Below are 23,961 nucleotides of genomic sequence, written 5' to 3' on the forward strand. Positions count from 1 at the left end.
TCTGTCTGTCTATCCATCTATCTATCTATCCGTCTATCTGTCTGTGTATCCGTCCGTCCGTCTGTCTGTCTGTCTATCCATCTATCTATCTATCCGTCTATCTGTCTGTGTATCCGTCCGTCCGTCTGTCTGTCTGTCTATCCATCTATCTATCTATCCGTCTATCTGTCTGTGTATCCGTCCGTCCGTCTGTCTGTCTGTCTATCCATCTATCTATCTATCTATCCGTCTATCTGTCTGTTTATCCGTCCGTCCGTCCGTCCGTCTGTCTATCTATCTATCTGTCTGTTTATCCATCCGTCCGTCTTTCTGTCTGTCTGTCTATCTATCTATCTATCCATCTATCTGTCTGTGTATCCGTCCGTCCGTCTGTCTGTCTGTCTATCCATCTATCTATCTATCTATCTATCCGTCTATCTGTCTGTTTATCCGTCCGTCCGTCCGTCCGTCCGTCTATCTATCTATCTGTCTGTTTATCCATCCGTCCGTCCGTCTTTCTGTCTGTCTGTCTATCTATCTATCTATCCGTCTATCTGTCTGTGTATCCGTCCGTCCGTCTGTCTGTCTGTCTATCCATCTATCTATCTATCCGTCTATCTGTCTGTGTATCCGTCCGTCCGTCTGTCTGTCTGTCTATCCATCTATCTATCTATCCGTCTATCTGTCTGTGTATCCGTCCGTCCGTCTGTCTGTCTGTCTGTCTGTCTATCCATCTATCTATCGATCCGTCTATCTGTCTGTTTATCCATCCGTCCATCCGTCCGTCTTTCCGTCCATCCCTCCATCCATCCATCCATCCATCTATCCATCTATCATCAGAACAATTATAAACCACCAAACATGGCCTAAAGATATCAATTTATTATATCTATTTTTATTTGTTTATCTCCATCTGTTTCAATAGTGAATATATGAATCTGACAGGGTTGAAATAATACGGCACTTAGGATTACTAAACTACGGGCAATTTGTACTCACACTTTTAGGATTGCGGGTAACACTTTCAGCCTTTGAAGAACCCCCATTTGTTGACCAATAATCTAAATATACCTAAAAATAGAGCTGAAACGTTGAGTACATGTGCAGTAAGTCTCACGCACCTCCACGGCCTCCCAGCCCCACTCCCTGTACTTGGGGTCGTGGGTCAAACGCCACATGTACATGTAGCTCTCGATGACCTCTGGCCTCAGGATGTAGTAGCGGTCGCTCAGTCGGGTGGCTGTGGCCTCGGCTCCTGCATCAAAGCGGAACGCCTCCGGACCAAGTTTGGTGGCTGTTGAGAGAAAAAACATTAAAGTTGATATAAAAGCTGACTGTTACTGGTCTTATCACGAAAGATTCATCACTGCACATTATTCTTAAGGGAAAAATGTCTTCATAATCTTTCACTGCAATGTAAAAAACAGCCTTATATTTATTCAGTCACATTTGCTCTGGATTATTTGCATTCAGATGTCATCACTTCACTAAACACAGAGATCTCAGTCCAAAAGCTCACATATTTGGAGGAATATTGATATATTTACACATTAACTTCATATTTCCTTAGACAGAATGATAATTTCTATTCATTTCAGCCTGAATGATCTAAATGAAATGAGTTTACTAATTTACTTTATGTTTGCATCACAGCTTTCTAATTAAGTTGTAGGGTTTGATAATTGTTAAATGGGTTATCAAGATTATTTCGCTCAAAAAATAGAATCACTATTATTAATTAGTCTTTTTTTTTTTTTTACATTTCATCAGAATTATTGCACTTTCACATAAGCACAGATTTAGTCGCAGTAAACAGCAGAAATCTTAATAGAGATTATTAAATCTTAATATCTCAATAGAGATACTTACATGTTTGCCAGTGTTTTTTTCTCTTTTTTTTTTAGCACTTTTGAGCGCTTTTTCCGTAATGTAGAAAGAGTTGCCAGGTTGGGAAGATTAAATAAACCACTGGGCAGAAAATACATTCATGGAAGCAAGTTTCCACAAAGTCAGAAAAAAATAATCATGCTTTATTAAGTCATAATGATGAATTTATAATAATAATGATTATGAGATGAAATGTTGAAATTTTGACATACTAAATTGAAATTATATGATAAAAAGGCAACAAATTACCATTTATATAATATTGTTTAATACTTTTAAATGTCATAATTAGTTTGTGTAGTTTCAGCTTTCAAAGTCATATTTTTAAAGTCATATATACATTTGACTTTTATAGTCATAATTATGACTTGCCAAAGCATGATTTTTTTCTTATATGGTGGAAATCCAGTCATACAAATGGAATTTGCCAAATTTTAGATGAACAAATCGAAAGTAGGTCACTTAAATATACACACAGAAACTTAAAGGTCCTTGTGGAAACCCGTCAAAATAAAAGTTGGGTTTAACTTGAAGAAACTGTAACAGAAATGTACATTAGAGACCCGCGCGAAACCACTGTTATTTTTAACAGAAAAGCAAGCATGTGCTGCTGCGTGCATGGTTTGGCATGGCAGAATGCGAGCAGCGCTTCCTTTATTATCACTAAAAGCTGACATCTCAGTTAAACGCGATCTCATAAAGCTCTGTTATAACACAATAAATGTATGCACAATGAATCTTTCACAATGTCTACACTTCCCATGTGTTAAAATGAGAGGATTCGTGAGCACGCAAATTTCAGCACTGTGGTGAGTATATTCTAACTTAATCACCTCTGATTGGCCATTGCGTTCTAGAAAAAAAAACAGCTGAGTCTGTGATTGGCTACATTGCGCTACCCTTTAAACACGTGTTATAAATAGAAACTATGCCTAGCTTGCACATATCAATCATTTTAATGTTAATATTAGTTGTTCTTTTTGCTTTTGTACAACAGATAAATAACAATGTGAATGTTTTAGACACTTTATATTTAGATAATTTCTATTTTGCGGGAGTCACGCGAATCATTTTATTCTCCCGCATCCCGCACACACACGAGTGTCTTCCCGCCCGCACCCGCACTCGCCCATCAAGAGTTGCCCCGCGCCGCACCCTGTTGCGTTGGGTCCCGTGGGTGCAGGTGCAGGTCTCTAATGTACATCTTACTACTACTAATAAAACATTTATTAAAACTTTATTTTTAAGGAATAATCACACAAACGTTCCTCTCTGTTTTAATTTTAGCAGTAAACCTCTGTTGTGCAGCACTAAAGGGATTGTTTAATTAAATGAATGTTTTATGTCAACATTTGATTACCAGAAAATTAAAGTACATACTAAAAAGTACATACTTAAAAGTACATATTAAGCTTTGATTATTAAAATGTAATTAAACCAGAAAATGTAAAATGTATTTCATAGGGCCCTAAAAATCTTTTGTTAAACTTTTAATACATTTCTGTTAACCTATAGAAGTTTCGTGATTTCGGTTAATTAGACATGCTTTAACCATTAAACCAGAGCACAGAAAAAATTATAATGGAAAAAAACGGAATCCACAAAAAATTTTAATGAAAAAAATAAAATAGATTTCATAGGGTTCTAATCAGTGGACTATCCTCGTACATTTTCAACAATTTAGGCCATATTTTCTTTTTTACACCTTTCTCGCTCTTACTAATTCAAGCTCTCTCAACTTGTAGTTGATGTAAGATTTTGTAGGCAGTGTATGTACATGTGACCCCCCCCATAACAAGTCCCAATTTAACCCCTGGTTATAAGCAGTGAAAAAGTCTTTAATCCCCCTCATGCTGATTGCTCAGCTGGTGTAAATACTAGCAGATAAAACAAAGCCGCCACTGAACAGATGCTTTGAGCTTTGTGTTTTTACAGCGTGGAGAAACCTGAGGTCATAAACACACAGCGTGTGTGTAGTTTGTGTGTACAATGATCGCCAGCAAACTTTATGAAAACACAATGCTTTCAAAGCAGAACATAACATAACAAACCCAAATGTATCCCATTATGCCCCTAAAATCTAAAATTACAAGCAGCCCCGGTCCGGGAGAAGCACTCTCGTCTGAATAAACATTTTAATTTGCATACTGATTTTGGTTGGTTTTGTCTCAATCCCCCGTCTCTTTAGCAATATTATGCCACTTCAGCATGGAACAGTATTTTCCGCAGCGCAGCTGTGTGTTCAAGTGTAGTGTGGTGGTTTTTTGGTGATTATCGGTCTGTTACGGTGAGAGAAACTTTCCCATGGGGAAGTGTTTATTGTCAACATTAATATGACACTTCTCGATTTATAGCATGATGTTTCTCCAAACGTGTTTAAGTCGCTGGGGGATATTTGTAGCAATAGCCAACAATACATTGTATGGGTCAAAATTATAGATTTTTCTTTTATGCCAAAAATCATTAGGATATTAAGTAAAGATTATGTTCCGTGAAGATATTTTGTAAATTTCCTACCGTAAATATATCAAGACTTATTTTTTGATTAGTAATATGCATTGCTAAGAACTTCATTTGAACAACTTTAAAGATGATTTTCTCAATATTTAGATTTTTTTGCACCCTCAGATTCCAGATTTTCAAATAGCTGTATCTCGACCAAATATTGTCCGATCCTAACAAACCATACATCAATGGAAAGATTATTTATTCAGCTTTCAGATGATGCATACATCTCAATTTCGAAAAATTGACTGGTTTTGTGCTCCAGGGTCACATTTCACACAGTAACACAGCGTTAGCTAGTGTAGGATAAGCCACTTATCATTTAAACTAGTATGAACTGTGCAGCATCTGAATCGACTCTTTAAAATGCTGAAAATGCGTTCAAATACATGCTAAAATAAGATAAGTATCATTAATACCATTACAGTATTTATTAATCATTTGAATTTGTTTTTATTTTTATATTTTCCTTTTTAATTTTAGTTTAAGTTTTAGTCATTTTGTTGTTTCATTTTTATATTTTTTGTTAAAATGTTCCCTCAATTTTACAAATTTTAGTACTTAAAATAATGAAAATTTAAAATGTTAATTTAAATAATTTGAATTTTGTTTTTATATTTTCTGTTTTTATTCAAATTTTAGTTAACGTTTAAGAAATTTAGTTTTTTCTTTTTTTTTTTTTTTAATTTCTATTTACTTTTTATTTCCATTTTAGTTTTTGTAATTTTAGTACTTCAGCTAAACGAAAAGTATGTTGCATTTGCAGCTAACTGAAATAAGATTTTTGTTTAATTTCAGTTAATGTTTATTTTTGTTTGTATTTATTTTTGTATTAAATTAATATTTATATTTCTTTTTATTTATTTTTATTTCTGTTGTAATAATTTTAGTATTTAAACTAAATAAAAATTAGAAACATTTGCTTGGAAACTAACAGAAATAAAAAAAGTTTGCTTTTATTTATTTATTTATTTTATTTATTTCAGTTAATGCTTAGAATAATAAAAAAAAATGATAGGTTTAGTTTTAGTTAACGATAACAATGCTCTGTCCTACAATTTATATTATTAAACTTAATTTACATTAAGGAGACAGTACAAAGTATAACAATAATTTGATTTAAATTCATGTCACAGTGTTGTTAGTCAACTAAAATAATAATAAAAATAATAATATATGTATGTATGTTAGATGAAAGACTTAAAATTTCATTTAAAAATGTTAATGAAAATTAGAAATGTTTAATTGCAAACTAACTGAAATAAGTTTAATTTGAACTAGTAACAATACTAAAACTTTAAAATAAATTCAAGCTATATAGAAATAAAAAATAATACAAATTGCAAAAGCATATAAATTTACTAAAACTAAACTGAAAATATAATAATAAAAACTAATATAAATATAAATGGTCACACTTTAGTTTAAGGACTAATTCTGACTATATTAACTATGCCTTTTGCCTCAAACTCCTAATTGGTTGCTTATTAATAGTTAGTAAGGCAGTTGTTAAGTTTAGGTATGGGGATCTAAAATATGGTCATGCAAAATAAGGTAGGAACTTATAAACAGCCAATATGCTAGAAATATGCATGCTAATAAACAACTAGTTAATAGTGAGAATTGGTCCTTAAAATACAGTGTTACCATATTAATAAATTATGTAACAGTATATAAATAATGATAAAATAACACTGATCAAACGGAAGTTTAGTTGGTAAGTGATTTGACTCTTATTAAATAGCTGAAAGGCAGCTTCCCCAGAAACATCCCTTTGTCTTCTCTTTGTCCTCATGCTTCGCTGGATAATCACAGCCTCAGACTGTTGCTTTCTCAGACGGCAGAAGCAAACAGATGAGATGAAGCCTAACCTGCTTCAGATCAGAAATAGCACACAGCGCACAGTTCTTCACAGCGCTCTCATCAGGACAATCCAAACGCTACAGATTTAGCAAACATCATGTTTGATCTCATCTCTACATTTCTGACCTCACGTCTCTCTTAAAATAAAATCCAGAGCTGATGAACAACAGATGAATGAAACCTGCTGAGAACATGCCGGGTCAGATTTTATACCAAAATCTAAAGAGACAAATGAGGAATTATATATAACAAGAAAATGAAGCACAGATATTTTCACCCCCAAATCCTCATTTCCAAAATGCAAAAAAAAAAAAAAAAAGATATTAATATGAAAAAAGTATTATAATTTAAATATTATTTCAATTTTGACGTATTTATACTTCATAGTATTTGTTGTACCATGGCTATTATAATTAACTAAGACTGAAAATTAAAATTAAAACCATTAAAAAACATTTTCATTACTTGAAATAAAATAATCGTTAACTGAAGTCAAATAAAATATAAAAAATATAATTAGCTAAAATGTAAGATATAATAATATACATATAATTTAGTTTAACTTGATGTACTAAAAAAGTAAAATAATAAAAATAATAAACTAAAAAACACCAAGTTGTTGTACAAAAAAAGTAAAATTAAACTAAACCTTAAAAATAAAGTAATGCTATATAGAAATGTAAAAAAAGTTGATAAAAATGACAAAAGCACATAATAAACTTACGAAGACTTAAACTAAACTGAAAATATAACCCAAGCTATATACAGTATATATATATATATTTATATATATATATAAACACTAAAAATGACAAAACACAACAAAATGACAAAATATCTAAAAATAAAAGCATTAAAAAACTATAATGGTATCTCATAAAATAACACTGTCGTTTCATTATGTATGGATTACATGATCTACTGCAGTAGAAAAGTGCACTGTATTAAAATAACGTGACTCTAATTTGAAAATAATGTGAATTAATTATGGTAATGAAAATTTTATGAGAAAAAATTGTATATAATCGTAATGGTCCTAATTTTTAATGCAAAATATCATTTCTTAATTTATTCCTTTTGATTTTGTAGTTAAATATGATCATGAGATTGATTGATTTATTCTTTTTTATTTTTATGTGAGGCGTTGCACTTCAAGTCTACGGTATCTCAAAACTATAATATGCCCCACTGTGTCGTGAAGCTGAAAAAAACTGTTATATTAAGACTGCTTTTGTGCTCCAGGGTCACATATGATGTCTAGGCTACTTTCTGACGCCTCTACGTCTAGTTTTGACGTCCATCATCACACCCTGATGATCTCAGCAGGTTTCATGACATTCATCCTGTTTATCTCTGAACCAGAAGCATAAGCAAATGCTTTCTATTGATATGCACACGGTTTATTGTGTTCGGTTCACAGATGATCTCTTTCTGACCTGAGCGGCTGTAGGACTCGTGGCAGGTGTGAGTGATTTCAGCGGCCAGGTCCAGGTAGTGCTGCCTCTGTCCTGCCGGGCCGTCGTCAGCGCCGATGCCAATCATCCCGCCGGAGAAACAGGCCAGATGCCCCATCTTATGGTCCAGGATGCCACCCCGCCACTCAGCCACGTACGTCAATCCACCCGGAGACTTCTGCACCAGGTTCGTCTCGATGGCCTGCAAACGCACAGGAAAAATCACTCTGATCAATGCAATGCGGCTGGAAAAAACTGCTGTAGGATTTACTTTGAAACAATTTTCACTCAGAAATTGCTAACATATTTCACAAATAATTACAAAGAAACAGCAAGTAACACACTGAATTAAACGTGAATTTGTGAAGGAGAAAGACTGACAGTATTTTCGTGTAAAACATACTTTGTTTTATTTACAACTTCAAAAAAATAATCAGTTTTTCTGGAGTCAAATCACTTAATCACTGTAATATGCTATACTGTACATTATACTGTAAACATTTATATACTGTAATATTGATCAATATTTTAAATTGGCTGGCTGAGATTTTCAGTGTAGCTTTAGTAATTTAGCAAGAACAAACAAACAAGCAAACAAATACGTTTTTGTAATTGTATGTGCTTTTGCCGTTTTTATTAGCTATTCATATTTCTATACAGCTTTGGTTTATTTTTATTACAGTTTTAATAATTTTAGTACTTCAACATACGGTGCTAAGGCAACATTTCTAATTTTCATTTTGTTTTGTTTTTTAAGCTTAAGATTTTCCATTTAATACATTTTATTTTATTCTAGCTTCAATTAATGATTTTTTAAAAGTTTTAATAAAATTGAATTTTTAGAAAGACAGAAATAGTATTTTCTTGTAAATCATACTTTTTGATGTATATACAACTTTAATAATAATAATAATAATAATAATAATAAAAATTCAAACTGCAACACCCTGCATTTAACATTATTTATATACTGTTATAGTATTATTAATATTTTAAATTAACTTTTATTATTAGATTCAGTTTTAGTAAGTTTAGTACTTCAACTTATTTTAGTTAGTTGCCAAGCAAAGTTTTTCATCTAATATATTTTATTTTATTAGCTTCAATTAACACATTTTTCATAAAACAGAAATTCTGAAGTAGAAACATTGAAATAGTATTTTGTTGTAAAACACAAACTTGTTTTACTTACAACTTCAAAAAATAATCTTTTTTGTAAGTCAAATCACTTACTAAACTGTAACCTCCTCGTTTAACATTATTTATACATTATTTGTACACTTTTAAAGTATTAAACAATATTTTAAATTAGCTTTTATTATTATATTTTCAATTTAGTTTAAGTTTGTTTTTAAGTTTTTGCCTGAGTTGTTTTGAGTTTTTTCTATATAGCTCTAATTTTATTTTTATTTCTGCTTTAGTAATTTTAATACTTCAACATATTTATTTTAGCTAGTTGCCCAGGCAACAATTATAATTTAAGTTTAGGTTTTTCATCTAATATTTATATTTAATTTTATTCCAGATTTACATCAATTAACGGGAAAAAAAAGTTTTAATAGTTTTAATCGAAAAGAAATTTTGAAGTAGAAAGACAGAAATAGTTTTTTTTCTTGTAAATCATACTTTTTGATTTATTTACAACTTCTTGTTAGAGACAAATCATTTACTAACTAAACTGCAACACCCTCCATTTAACATTATTTATATACTGTTATATTATTTATAAAAATTTTAAATGAGCTTTTATTCTTATTTTTTTTTTCAATTTAGTGTAATTTTTTGTAATTTTATCACGTGCTTTTGCAATCTTTCTAATTAATTACTTTTAGTTTTAGTAATTCAATTTTAGTAATTTTAGCACTTGAACTTATTATTTTAGTTAGCTGCCAAGGCAACATTTCTATTTTCATAAAATTTTTCTATTTTATTTCAGCTTTACTTCAATTAATTAATACTTTAAAACATTTCTAAAGATACATCTTGAAGTGCAAAGACTGACATTTTTGTATTTTTTGTAAAACATACTTTGTTTTATTTTCAACTTCAAAAAAAATAATCCTTTACAGTGTCGTGGTGAATTTCAGCTACCAGCTCTTTCTGAAAAGCATATTTGAGTGATGGAGCATTAGATTTTCATGCACGCTGAAGATAATGCAGCTATTAATCGCAGCCGAACGTGCTTGCTATGAGAAACAGAAGGATGGACGTGTTTTGTGCGAGAGTGAAGAAACATCCATTAGATTTGTAAAGTGCTTTGAAATCAAGGCGACGCTGGATTTCAATAAAGCACATATAAAAGCAGGACGGTGTGCACACATTGCCGTAGAAGCCGACATTTATGCATGAAATGTTTTATGTATAATATAAGACAGCATGCAGCGTGGAGAATTGAAGTCAAGCCTCACTGAGATTCTATCGGGACTTTGAGACGTGAAGGTGTATAAATCTGCCAAAGACTTTACGAGAAAACATCTCAGAGTCAGAGTCTCTTCTCCTGCGTTTTTATGGCTTCAGCTCTTTAGAGAAGCAGAAAACAGCGTAAGCCATCATGACGATCAATAGCGAATGACTCATCGTTTGCTTTTGCTCTGTGAGCCCCACACAAAACTCGTTCAGATGCTTTTTCTTTGCTTGCATCACCAGTTTTCTGCATTTTTGCATCATCAAATGAAAACAACCCACTTAAAGTCAACGTGAAATCAAAATCAGAGCGAATGCATGACTATCGAGACAAATATCAAACATTATATGGGCTGCAAACATTTCACATCAACTTATTAACTCACTCACACTAATCATAAGTATTGCACAAAGTACTGGATATTTGATAACATGTTTGATGTTTTAACATTAGGCTGATGAAATTGGCCTCTCCTGATTATAAATGTAATTAATATCTTGGCAGATCTCATTCTTCAAGGGAAACATTGTGTAATGAAAAAGCTAATATGCTAATTAAGTGAGAATAAGTGAGAAAGTGTTCGCTTTCTCTGTTATATTTCTCCTCTTGGATCATTATGAGCGCGAGGCGAATCTAATCTTAAACTAATCTAATAAAGTTTAAATTAAAGCGTGCAATCTATTTTACACGCTTACTGCCGGTACAGACACTCATTTCTATTTCTTTATTTTTCACTGAACATACTGAAGACCAGAAATTGCATGTGCAACTAAATTGCAAGAAAATGAAATGGCACAAGCATACAATAAATAGTGTATTGACGATGTTTGCGAACCTCCATGGCGCTGTAGTACATCTTCTGGGCCTCCTGATCCGTCTTCTCTGACATCAGGTAGGATTTGATCAGGTACTCGTAGAAACTGTCCCCAAGACCTCCGATAGACACGTGATCTGAGAAAACCAGAGGAAAATCATGTCTACAACTAACTCTGAATCACACACATCAAATTAACCACAAGAAAACATGCGCAGGACCTTGAAAAAAAACAAGGAAAACATGTGCATTTGACCCTAAAATCATAACAAAAAATATTCTGAATGAAGAAAATGAAGTCATTTCACGGACAATAAGATTTTAACAGGAAATACATCAACACAGAAAAGAAAACTGTACTCAAAAACATTATATAAATATGGTATTTCATATTTATTATATTATTTAAAGAACTATATAAACTGTATCAAATATAAATATATTATATTTATAGTACTTCATATTTTTAATAACCTAATAATTCGTATTTAAATTATAATAAATCTTATATATAATTTATTATAATTAAAAGTATTAAATATAATTTATTATAGTTAATTAATTTATATATATATATATATATATATATATATATATATATATATAAAATAATCAGGGGTTATTCATATTAATACGATTTGAGAAACAGGCTTGCCGCATTCTGTGGATTTGTTTATTGTAAGTTTTAAGATTTTCAATGAGCATATTAACACGTATTTCTAATTTTGTTTTACGCCATCTTCGTTCAGCACTTCTACTGTCTCTTTTAAGTCTCAGTCTGATTTGTCTTCTGAGGAATTATCTGTTTTGTAGTTAACTTTTTAGTTTTAAGTGGAGCAACTGCAGCAAGAGCTGTTATATTCTATTTTTAAATTCATTAAGTCATCACAGGATGATGGTAAAATGTTCCTTTCACAAGTCAGATTTTCGGCTATACTTCAGAGGTAATATAACGTTTTTTAACAATACTTTCGGCTGCATTTGTCACAGAATTATCAATACTGTTAAAGAAGACACAGAAGTGATCAGATAATGCAAGATCGATGACAGATGTTATTGTAATATTACCATATTTACCACTTCCGGGATCGACATTTCACTCGCTAACATTAGCAAATTTATATGCTGTTTATTGTTGATGATTGCAATATTTTTCATATGCATCTGCTCACATATGCTTGTTCCTGCATCTTCCTCGCCTGTGTTTTTGATCGGGAGAATCTGGACTCATTCAGGAGATGTGTAATAGCGCCCCCGAGCGTATAACAGTGAAAACACAGAAACCAGGAAAAATTCTGTGTTTGGCAGGGAAGGAGTTAATATTTACAAGTAAATCCACAATTGTGACCATGGAGCACAAAACCGGTCAATTATTTTAAATGGATGAATAAATAAGCTTTCCATTGATGCATGGTTTGTTAGGATAGGACAATATTTGGCTGAGATATAACTATTTGAAAATCTGGAATCTGAGGGTGCTAAAAATCTAAATATTGAGAAAATCGCTTTTAAAGTTGTTCAAATTAAGTTCTTAGCAATGCATATTACTAATGATACTAAATGTTTGATAGATTTACGGTAAGAAATTTACAAAATATCTTCATGGAACATGATATTTACTTAATATCCTAATGATTTTTGGCATAAAAGAAAAATGGATAATTTTGACACATACAATGTATTGTTGGCTATTGCTACAAATATCCCCCCGCGACTTAACACTGCTTTTGTGCTCCAGGGTCACATATTATGTCTAGGCTAGGGGGGGGGTAATTCACACCCTGATGATCTCAGTAGGTTTCATGAAATTCATCCTGTTTATCTCTGAACCAGAAGCATAAGCAAATGCTTTCTATTGATATGCACACGGTTTATTGTGTTCGGTTCACGGATGATCCGGGTACTATAATCGGAATCAACACACACAATGGCTGGGATGTTGGTATCCGCCCTTCGCTCTGTTGACGCTCTCATCACTATCGCTGACACTCATTAGCCGTTCCCATGCTGCACCAATTAACACTGCAGTCGCAGATTACATTCAGGCCGTTCAAGAGGAAAAAAATGTTTCTCCTGTTTTTCAGGTGAATCTGAAAGATTCAATTTCCAAAAGGTAATGGGATTTATTATCATTTTAATAACTCTTGGCTGTGGGCTCACGTCCCTGCTTGACAGGAGAGCCGCGCTGGCTCAATCGATGTCGTGCATGCCAGAATAACTGCATTGTGAAGCTCAAAGACGGCGCTTGTGAGAGCCGCTCTCAGGACCCGGAGCAGAGCAGAAATAACAAAATAAATGTATTTACACCACCAGTCCAAAGTTTTAACGTCCACCAGTGAATTTATGCTCTTCACGAAATTAATTCTATTTCAGTCTGCTTAAAGTATAGAAAGCAGCTTTGAAGACAATTATACAATGAACATGCGAAACACAACAAAATAATACATCTTTACATGATGTTTTTTAATCTGTTCGTCACTGGGATTCATTTTGTTTTGCAAACTTTATGAGGATGGAAAAGCATCTGACATTAAACCAAAAAATGATTTCACACTTTTATGTTGTTTAAGCATATTGTCCCAGATGTGCACAGACCGTGTGATTCTAGAAACACATTTGAATATTTGGAAATATTTGTGTTTCCAGAGTCTCAATGATTAAAGGGTTTAGGGTTGACTGATGGGAAGGCCCACATACATATATTATTATATGTGCCGTCATTAGCAATTATGATATCATCTTTCACACCTTGCACTTTTATGTATTAAATATTTTGGCTATTTTGATAATGCGGTCATTAAATTCACCTCAAATTTGCATTCTATTTATTTTGCATGTTTTTGCTGGTACTAATCTTGTATTGCTCTAAGAGCATCTGCTAAATGTAAATGTATCTGAAACCACTGAGATGTTACTTACGCTGTACCCAATTGCCACTGACGGGACTCAGGAAGTTAGGATACAGGCCGTGAGGCTTCTCGATTTTGTTCAGCAGCTTTCGGATGTTCATCACCTAAAGAAAAACACAAAATCACACTGTTCATTCACAGCCCGTATCCCATCCTCTAAGAGTAAATCAGCAGGACGTAAACGACTCTTGCCTTCTCAGTGAACACGGGGTTTCTGGACAGTTCGGACAGGTGAACGAACTCCAGGTGCAGCGTACCGAACTCGGCCAGGATGCTGCTTCCAGCCGAAGCCCAGCCCCAACTCCAGCTGGTGCCACTGCAACAGAGAGCAGAGCAGCACCGTGAACACCGCCACCCACCACAGACCACACCGCGGCTAACTGGAGCCATGGCAACACCGCACCAAACCATGCAGAGCGGATGCCAGGGCGCTGATTATTCACTGTGCAAACAGTTTAACACAGACGTGCTAAAAGCCTTCGCTTCATCCCACATGAGAGTGTTACACAATGCCAAATCCATAATGATGCCATTAATGATTCTACTGAAGAACAACCATAAAAATACAGGTTTAAAATATTTTTTTCCACCTAGGAACATGGTGTGCACAAAAAAATCCAAAGAAGTTTTCTACCATAAAGGTTACACAGATTTGACCTGCATACCAGCAAAAGATGCATTTACACAGGAAACAATTATCATCAAGCCAGCAGCAAAAACTAACATGCACTCATTTAAGGTGTTAAATATGCATTGGTGAAAAACGCAATATTTTTTCTTAATCAGTCATTTTTAACGTTGTTAAAATAAGACAAACAGCAAAACCGCACAATATATTATTCATTATTATTGTCAGGGTGCGAACTACCGGGGAGCTCGGCTCCCCTTAATAAGACCTGGGCTCCCCTGAAAACGTGATTTGTGAAATTTTGGGGGGTCTCAAAAAATATTGACAATGTGTTATTTTGACGTGCAATTTCAGTTTGGTGTAATGTGATCATCGTGGATTATTATGTGTAAAATTGCAAAAATATCATTCATTCAAGCATGGCGGCGATTTAAACCTAATTCACTTCAATAAAGATAACTATACATGCTATTCTTGTCATGAGCATCAAGGTGTGGGGCGCTGCGGTGCAAATTCCACTCATGTTTAGTACATGTTAACTCAAAGATTCGTAGAAAAAATATAAACACTGGACTCTGTGGTCGATTCTGTGTTAAGGTAAGGCATGTTATTCGCAATTATGTGTTGTGGCTGGGTTGTTATACAGTGGGGCAAAAAAGTATTTAGTCAGCCACCAATTGTGCAAGTTCTCCCACTTAAAAAGATGAGAGAGGCCTGTAATTTTCATCATAGGTATACCTCAACTATGAGAGACAAAATGAGAAAAAAAAATCCAGAAAATCACATTGTAGGATTTTTAAAGAATTAATTGGTAAATTCCTCGGGAAAATAAGTATTTGGTCACCTACAAACAAGCAAGATTTCTGGCTCTCACAGACCCGCGACTTAACACTGCTTTTGTGCTCCAGGGTCACATATTATGTCTAGGCTAGGGGGGGGGTAATTCACACCCTGATGATCTCAGTAGGTTTCATGAAATTCATCCTGTTTATCTCTGAACCAGAAGCATAAGCAAATGCTTTCTATTGATATGCACACGGTTTATTGTGTTCGGTTCACGGATGATCCGGGTACTATAATCGGAATCAACACACACAATGGCTGGGATGTTGGTATCCGCCCTTCGCTCTGTTGACGCTCTCATCACTATCGCTGACACTCATTAGCCGTTCCCATGCTGCACCAATTAACACTGCAGTCGCAGATTACATTCAGGCCGTTCAAGAGGAAAAAAATGTTTCTCCTGTTTTTCAGGTGAATCTGAAAGATTCAATTTCCAAAAGGTAATGGGATTTATTATCATTTTAATAACTCTTGGCTGTGGGCTCACGTCCCTGCTTGACAGGAGAGCCGCGCTGGCTCAATCGATGTCGTGCATGCCAGAATAACTGCATTGTGAAGCTCAAAGACGGCGCTTGTGAGAGCCGCTCTCAGGACCCGGAGCAGAGCAGAAATAACAAAATAAATGTATTTACACCACCAGTCCAAAGTTTTAACGTCCACCAGTGAATTTATGCTCTTCACGAAATTAATTCTATTTCAGTCTGCTTAAAGTATAGAAAGCAGCTTTGAAGACAATTATACAATGAACATGCGAAACACAACAAAATAATACATCTTTACATGATGTTTTTTAATCTGTTCGTCACTGGGATTCATTTTGTTTTGCAAACTTTATGAGGATGGAAAAGCATCTGACATTAAACCAAAAAATGATTTCACACTTTTATGTTGTTTAAGCATATTGTCCCAGATGTGCACAGACCGTGTGATTCTAGAAACACATTTGAATATTTGGAAATATTTGTGTTTCCAGAGTCTCAATGATTAAAGGGTTTAGGGTTGACTGATGGGAAGGCCCACATACATATATTATTATATGTGCCGTCATTAGCAATTATGATATCATCTTTCACACCTTGCACTTTTATGTATTAAATATTTTGGCTATTTTGATAATGCGGTCATTAAATTCACCTCAAATTTGCATTCTATTTATTTTGCATGTTTTTGCTGGTACTAATCTTGTATTGCTCTAAGAGCATCTGCTAAATGTAAATGTATCTGAAACCACTGAGATGTTACTTACGCTGTACCCAATTGCCACTGACGGGACTCAGGAAGTTAGGATACAGGCCGTGAGGCTTCTCGATTTTGTTCAGCAGCTTTCGGATGTTCATCACCTAAAGAAAAACACAAAATCACACTGTTCATTCACAGCCCGTATCCCATCCTCTAAGAGTAAATCAGCAGGACGTAAACGACTCTTGCCTTCTCAGTGAACACGGGGTTTCTGGACAGTTCGGACAGGTGAACGAACTCCAGGTGCAGCGTACCGAACTCGGCCAGGATGCTGCTTCCAGCCGAAGCCCAGCCCCAACTCCAGCTGGTGCCACTGCAACAGAGAGCAGAGCAGCACCGTGAACACCGCCACCCACCACAGACCACACCGCGGCTAACTGGAGCCATGGCAACACCGCACCAAACCATGCAGAGCGGATGCCAGGGCGCTGATTATTCACTGTGCAAACAGTTTAACACAGACGTGCTAAAAGCCTTCGCTTCATCCCACATGAGAGTGTTACACAATGCCAAATCCATAATGATGCCATTAATGATTCTACTGAAGAACAACCATAAAAATACAGGTTTAAAATATTTTTTTCCACCTAGGAACATGGTGTGCACAAAAAAATCCAAAGAAGTTTTCTACCATAAAGGTTACACAGATTTGACCTGCATACCAGCAAAAGATGCATTTACACAGGAAACAATTATCATCAAGCCAGCAGCAAAAACTAACATGCACTCATTTAAGGTGTTAAATATGCATTGGTGAAAAACGCAATATTTTTTCTTAATCAGTCATTTTTAACGTTGTTAAAATAAGACAAACAGCAAAACCGCACAATATATTATTCATTATTATTGTCAGGGTGCGAACTACCCCCCCGTTATAAAAAAAAAAACAAGTGGGCTCCCCCAAAGTCCACGGTATAGTTCGAACACTGATTATTGTTCATGGAAAATATGTTTGGAATGGATTTCAGTTTATTTTCCTTCCTCCTCTGGAATTGTTTATTTGTACTGTGAAACAAGACAGAAATATTTTCTGTAGTGTATTTGTCTGTATCAGAGTTATTTTAGATACTATTATAGTTTATATTTAAATTTTAATGTTTTAGTCATTTCATTGTGCATTTTTGTCATCTTGATAGTTTTTTTTTCAATATATGTATGTCTTTACAGTTTTTATAATTTTTTCCCCCCAGTTTTAAATATTTTAGTACATTAAGTAAAAATAAAATGAGAAATGTTTAGTTAACTATAATATCTCTGGTCTGTATGCAACAACATATACTGAGGTTTATGCAACAAAGTTTTGCTTCTTGAGTATTTTTTTGAGTATTGAGGATTTTTTATATTTTTACTGGAAAACAACAAAAATACTGATTAAAAATATACATTTGTAGTGTATTTGTTGGTGTGCATGAAAATATGAGATTTATGCTACCAATTTTTGCTTCACGTGCAAATTGATCTTTTGAGGATGTTTAGTTATTTTTACTCAAAAAAAGACAAAAATACTGATTAAAAAGTTTTTTTCTGGTGTATTTATCTGTATGCAACTATGTAAATATTTTAAGAGCAGTTTGAAAAGTACTTCCAAAGCACTTTATCCTTTGTTTTGATTAAATATCATTCAAATTTCATCTGTTGTTCAGAACGGAGGCGTTTCTGCTCTTGTTTACGCTGCAGGTCTCACCCCTGCCAAATGGTAGAAATAACCTGAAGAGAGAAACATGGAAAGAGAGCGAATGAACTCTGAAATGAACCGCTCCAGATTTGGGGCTTCGGGATTCGTTCGGTGAAACTGTGGAACTAATTCACAAGATTATTTGTGTCTGCTTCTTATTGTGAGAGCGCGCCACGCACCGCTTCCCTTCTGAAGGAACGATCAATAGCGCCGATGTCTCGGGAGGAAGAGGAAAGTGAGAAAACTTTTGTCGGAAAAACTAACCGAAACCGGCACAAAACAGCTAACTGTTTGTTAAACAAAAGGCAGATAGAGTTCACTGGTGGGAGAAATGACTTGAAGCCCATTTAATCATTCTTTGTTGGTATTAAAACACAGAAGCTAAGCAGATGCTTATGTTAAAAGAATATTCCAAAAATGTAAATGCTTGATTTTAAAGGGCCATGAAACCCCAGACTACTTTTTCCCGAGATTTTAGCAGAGGTGTTTGTGTTGCACATCATAGAAGACAATGTTAGCATCCAATAATTTTAACTGTTTGAGAAAATTTTCATCTTCCGGGTTTAAAATCGACATCGTGTTGACGTCACAATTTGTGACGTGGCAATGGACTATAGTACATCGATGACGCGTCGGTGTCTATTAAATTATTCACAAGACTGCGTGTTCTTATCCTATGAGAAGAAGCTTCGCTTAATTATTCACAACAGCATGTGTTGATTTGCTATGACAGACGTTTCAGACTGTGAGATCGCGTAGATTAACTGAGAGAAACGTTCATGGATCGAAAGAAGGAGAGCGTTTGTTTTTGCTTTGTAATAAGAGTTCGGCACAAACGCGATTCAATCACTTAATGAGTGTTTTTACAGCTTCGTGACACAACCCAGCATGTTCAAAGGTGCAACAGCATGTTCATATATATGTTTTCGATACGGAGTGCAAATGGCTGTGCATTTATTTGTGTTTTTAGCTCGATGGGAGCGAAATGAAACTGTCTGAACCCGAAGCTGTGTGCTGTCTGTCTCCTCTCTTCCCCCTCCTCCGCTCCTCCGCTCAAGAAACATTTCTGATTATAATAAATGTTGAAAACAGTTGTGCTGCATCATGTTTTTGTGGAAATTATGCATTTTATTTTTCAAGATTCTTTGATGAGTAGAAATCTTTTGTAACACTATAAATGTCTTTACTGTTACTTTGGATCATTTGGAACTATTGATTTCTTTAAAAAAATATTTTGAATTCAAAAGTATCACAGTTTCCACAAAAGCATGAAGCAGCACAACTGTTTTCAACATTGATAATAATCAGAAATGTTTCTCGAGCAGCAAATCAGCATATTAGAATGATTTCTGAAGATCACGTGACACTGAAGACTGGAGAAATGATGCTGAAAATTCAGCTGCGCATCACAGAAATAAATTACAGTTTACAATATACTCGCATAGAAAACACTTATTTTAAATTATAATAATATTTCACATTTTTATAGTTTTTACTGAATTTTTGATCAAATAAATGCAGCGTCTGTGAGCAGAAGAGTCTTGTACACTGACCGGTAGTGTAAACGTCATAATAGAGCAAATTCACAGTGACGTGTGTTCGTTCAGTGCCATCCTGACTAACCTGAGTGCCACACCGGAGCCCTCTGTCTCCCAGCCCATCTGTAGGACTGGCTCCTGTTACTCATCTAACTGGAATTAGCGTGAGAATCAGTTAATTAAATTTGCCTGCAGCTGTCAGAGCGAGCTGGTGGCTAATGGAAGCCAGGTGGGCGGCAGGAGTGCCAGAAAGCATCTCTTTCTCTCAGAAAGCAAAAAAAGATATTTGAGACATATGGCTTTGTGAATGGATGCGTCATGCCAGCAGACGGGACACTAGGAGCTGCGTCAGATGCTCACCTGCCCAGGTTAATGACTCCTCTGGGAATGCCGGTGGGCGTGTTGAAGGCGGGTAACAACTTCTCGCCCAGTTCCATCACCTTCTGCTTAAATATCTGAAAGACAAAACAGAAGAGCATAGTGCTAATAGTGATAGTGATACAGTATATATCACATAGTGTTAACTAATCCTGCAATGTAGCATACACATCTATAAAGGTGCTTCTTCACAATCACGCATGCACACGCTTCCTCAATGCTCATAATCTACACGTTTGCAGCATGTACATTAATGAGGAAAAAAAATTTACTTAAATGATTTTAGCAAATGGCTGCAATATAACAAAGAGTGAAAAATTTAAGGGGGTCTGAATACTTTCCGTACCCACTGTATATATGGAGAGAAACATTATACACACACGTTTTCTTCCTAACCCTAAAAACAAGTTTGAGTTTGTGGATGGCCACTGAGAGCAGAGTTTGTGTCACCAGCAGAAGGGTCAAACTTCAGCCTCCTCAGAAGCAGTGGGCTCTAGAGAGACATGCGGTGCCCTCTGCTATAACGGGGGCAGCACATCTCCTGCTTAATGCATTTGTGCAGCGTGAAACGAGGGCTGAGATGAGAAGGACAGGAGAAGAGCAACCTGATTGGCCCCCTGCACTCGTGTCAGAGAGATCACTAATGACCCATAGCTGGAGACACCGACTCCATCAGAATCCCATCTGTGAGGCTTCACCTGCCAGAGTATGACGCACTAACAGTGCCACCAAAAATGAAACTTGTCATTAATTCCTCACCCTCATATCATTCCAGATGCATGCATTTCTTTCTTCCATGAAGCACAAAATGAGATGTTTTGAAAGATTTTTATAAAATAAAGTCGAAATGAATTGGATGCTTTAAGGCTCCAAAATGATAAAAAAGCATCATAAAAGTAAAGCATATAACTTATGCAATACACTGAAAAAAAAATTGGTTAAGGATTTACTTTGAAACTATTTTCACTTAGAAATGGCTAATAAATTTCACAAATAATGACAAAGAAGTGTCAAGTAACATTGAATTAAACGTGAAATTTTAAGTAGAAAGACTGAAATAGTATTTTCTTGTAAAACATACTCTAATAATCTTACTTATGCTTTATTTACATCTTTGACAAATACTTTTTTTTCAGCGTACATTAACCCTCTGGTGCTCTTCAGTCATTTTTGAACAATTAAAATGTATTTATTTATTTTTTTAATAATTTTTTTACGCCATCTGTGTTACGGAGGGAACACAGGAAGCGTGCGGATCCATCTGCAAGGCTTTATTAACAGAGACGTGGTCAAAAACAGGCATAGGTCAGAAAATGGCAAACAGGTATATTGATGGCAAGGCAAGAGGGATAATCCAGGTACAAGGCAAAGGTCCAGGCAGGGGCGAACAGTATCCAATTGGGCGAGACTCGAGGGATAATCCAGGTACACAGCCAGTGATCAGAACACGGAGAAACAGACAAGGCAAGACGAAGAAAACAAGGAAAACAAGACACCAGGCTCGGTAATGCAGCTATCGCTAGATGAGTGATAAACGCAGAACAATACACGGCAATCTGAACAGGAACTGAGAGAGTGTTAAATAGAGTGAGTAATGGCTCTCAGGTGAGCGTGTGATTAGTGACGGCTGTGTGATCAGTGAATTCAGCTGTGTAAGTGCAATGGATGATGGGAACTGTAGTCCGGAGTGACATGTAACAGTCTGTGTAATGTGAGAGTCAATGTAATGGTAGAATGACCTCGGCCGGAAGGCCACGGACCGGATTCATGACAATCGGAATCGTATGAAACTTGGCAAACTTTTTGGGACTTGATATGTGGACAAAATAAATAAATAAACAAACAAATGAATAAATAAACAAATATCTTGATTTATTTGAAATGGTTAAACGGTCCTGAAAAAAATAGTCACACTTGCTCTCCTTGCAGTCAAAAATGAGTGCATTGGAAATGAAAGTGAAAACAATTTCACCTAGTGGAAATATTTGGTACCGCGCCAAAAGAAAATCTTCCTGAAAGCTCATTTTTTTGAGATGTCAAACTTAAATTCGAAACACAACTTGTTTAGATTTATGGCTTTAATTTTCTTGCAGTTTTAGAGTAAAACATGCTTTGGAAAATATATATTTCATATGACATTTGAAAATAGTATTTTTGTGCATGTTTCATAACAATAAACTTAAAACTTTTTTCATTTCAGAAGTAATCTGTCAAGCGTCTTCTTTAAAAAGAGATCAAACATAAGTCTGTGTTTCAAAAGCATTGAAGATTTACGACAGTTTAAGTTGGAAATTAAATTTTTTTAGGTCTATGCTCAAAAAATGGTTAAAAGGTAATACATGGATTACAAGCACTGCATAAATATAATTTAGTACCATAAAATCCCTTAAAAATACAAAATATTAAATAAATAAAAATCATAGAATGTATAGTACATTAATGTAATTGAAACAATTAAAAAAAAGGTCATTTTTTGACCACCACACAGGAAGCACCAGAGGGTTTCAAATCTAAAGCCTTCAGACAGAACTTAACGTGTAATTAAAAAGCAAATGCTTATTTTTATGGCTTAAATTTCTATATGCTCCTCAAACAAAGTTACTGTATGAGCTCAGAAGACTTGGAATATAATGCATTATGGTGTGTTTATGGTGCATTTTGGTCATTTTTGGAGTAAAAAACTGCATGTAAATAATGACAGAAAATGCATTCTGGGCAAACTATTCCTTTGATTGTTATAGTATCTGACAGAAGGATCCTGATTGTTATGGGAAATTTGCAGTATTGATCCAGGACAGCAGCAGACAGCGCGAACATTTCACTTTCAGTCTGAACACAAAAAAGCCCACAATTCTCTCTAACCAATTGCAAAAGAAAAACAGGCATGGGCAAAGAAACTCCAGCCTGGAGTTAATATTTAATTTTCATCTGAAGAAACATGCTCAGGTGGAAGGGCAGCTTCTCAGGTCATCTGTACGCACGTGACCTTTGACCTCTCATCATCAGCATCTCCTCAATTCGCTGTACAGCAGCAGAGACATTTTCAGCTTAATTACAGGATGCTTACGCACAGCTCTGCAGCTGGAAATGAATTTTAAAAGCCATTTATTGTTGAATAACATCAGATTGAAGGCTTCACCTCCAGAAAACAAACAGTGGTGGAGGATAAAGCTCCCACGAGGAATGACTGATGCAGCTGAATAAATGCACACGTTAATGATGTGGATAAAAGAAAATGGAAAACGCATCAAATAGAGTTGTGTATGGAGTGCTGACTTTGGTTATCAAATACAACGATTGCTCTCTGACTTTATCAAAAGTTCATTTAAAAGCAATTCAGGTTATCTGTCCAGGAGACAAGACAGAGACAACGCATTAATGCTGCTGAAAACTTGGGCTTGGGTTATTTCAACAAGTTCCTCACAGAATATAAGAAATATTACATATAAAAGAAACATTTCTATGACTTGACAGATTAATATAACTGTTAATATTTTAATAATAATAATACTTATTATTATTATTATTATTAATTATAATAGTTCATATCAGGCATTACATAATAATAATAATAATAATAATAATAGTTACACATTTTGGCTTGGGTTATTTTAACAGGATTATTGTTAAGAAACAATATAAAAGAAACATTTCTATGACCTGACACAGAATAATATAACTGTTAATATTAATATTAATTATGATTATCAATAATAATAATAGTTAACATCAGGCATTCAGGCATTACATAATAATAATAATAATAACACTATTAATATAATTATATATATATATATATATATATATATATATATATATATATATATATATATATATATATGTGT

The 23,961-nt window shown here is 34.6% G+C and overlaps 1 protein-coding gene across 1 annotated transcript in view; it reads right to left on the reverse strand.

The window, feature by feature from the left end:
* LOC107601975 (mannosyl-oligosaccharide 1,2-alpha-mannosidase IA-like) overlaps window positions 1–23,961 on the reverse strand; it is a 126,246-nt gene that overhangs the window by 2,275 nt on the left and 100,010 nt on the right. The window contains exons 7-12 of the mRNA XM_016294348.1: window positions 20,099–20,193; window positions 16,715–16,838; window positions 16,533–16,626; window positions 10,928–11,043; window positions 7,671–7,890; window positions 1,101–1,273 (exon numbers count right to left, since the gene is read on the reverse strand). Of these exons, the coding sequence (XP_016149834.1) occupies window positions 1,101–1,273; window positions 7,671–7,890; window positions 10,928–11,043; window positions 16,533–16,626; window positions 16,715–16,838; window positions 20,099–20,193 (822 nt within the window). The remainder of the gene's footprint in view (window positions 1–1,100; window positions 1,274–7,670; window positions 7,891–10,927; window positions 11,044–16,532; window positions 16,627–16,714; window positions 16,839–20,098; window positions 20,194–23,961) is intronic.

Source organism: Sinocyclocheilus grahami, unplaced genomic scaffold, assembly GCF_001515645.1.
Source record: "Sinocyclocheilus grahami isolate Dianchi unplaced genomic scaffold, SAMN03320097.WGS_v1.1 scaffold316.1, whole genome shotgun sequence".
NCBI classification, from domain to species: Eukaryota; Metazoa; Chordata; class Actinopteri; order Cypriniformes; family Cyprinidae; genus Sinocyclocheilus; species Sinocyclocheilus grahami.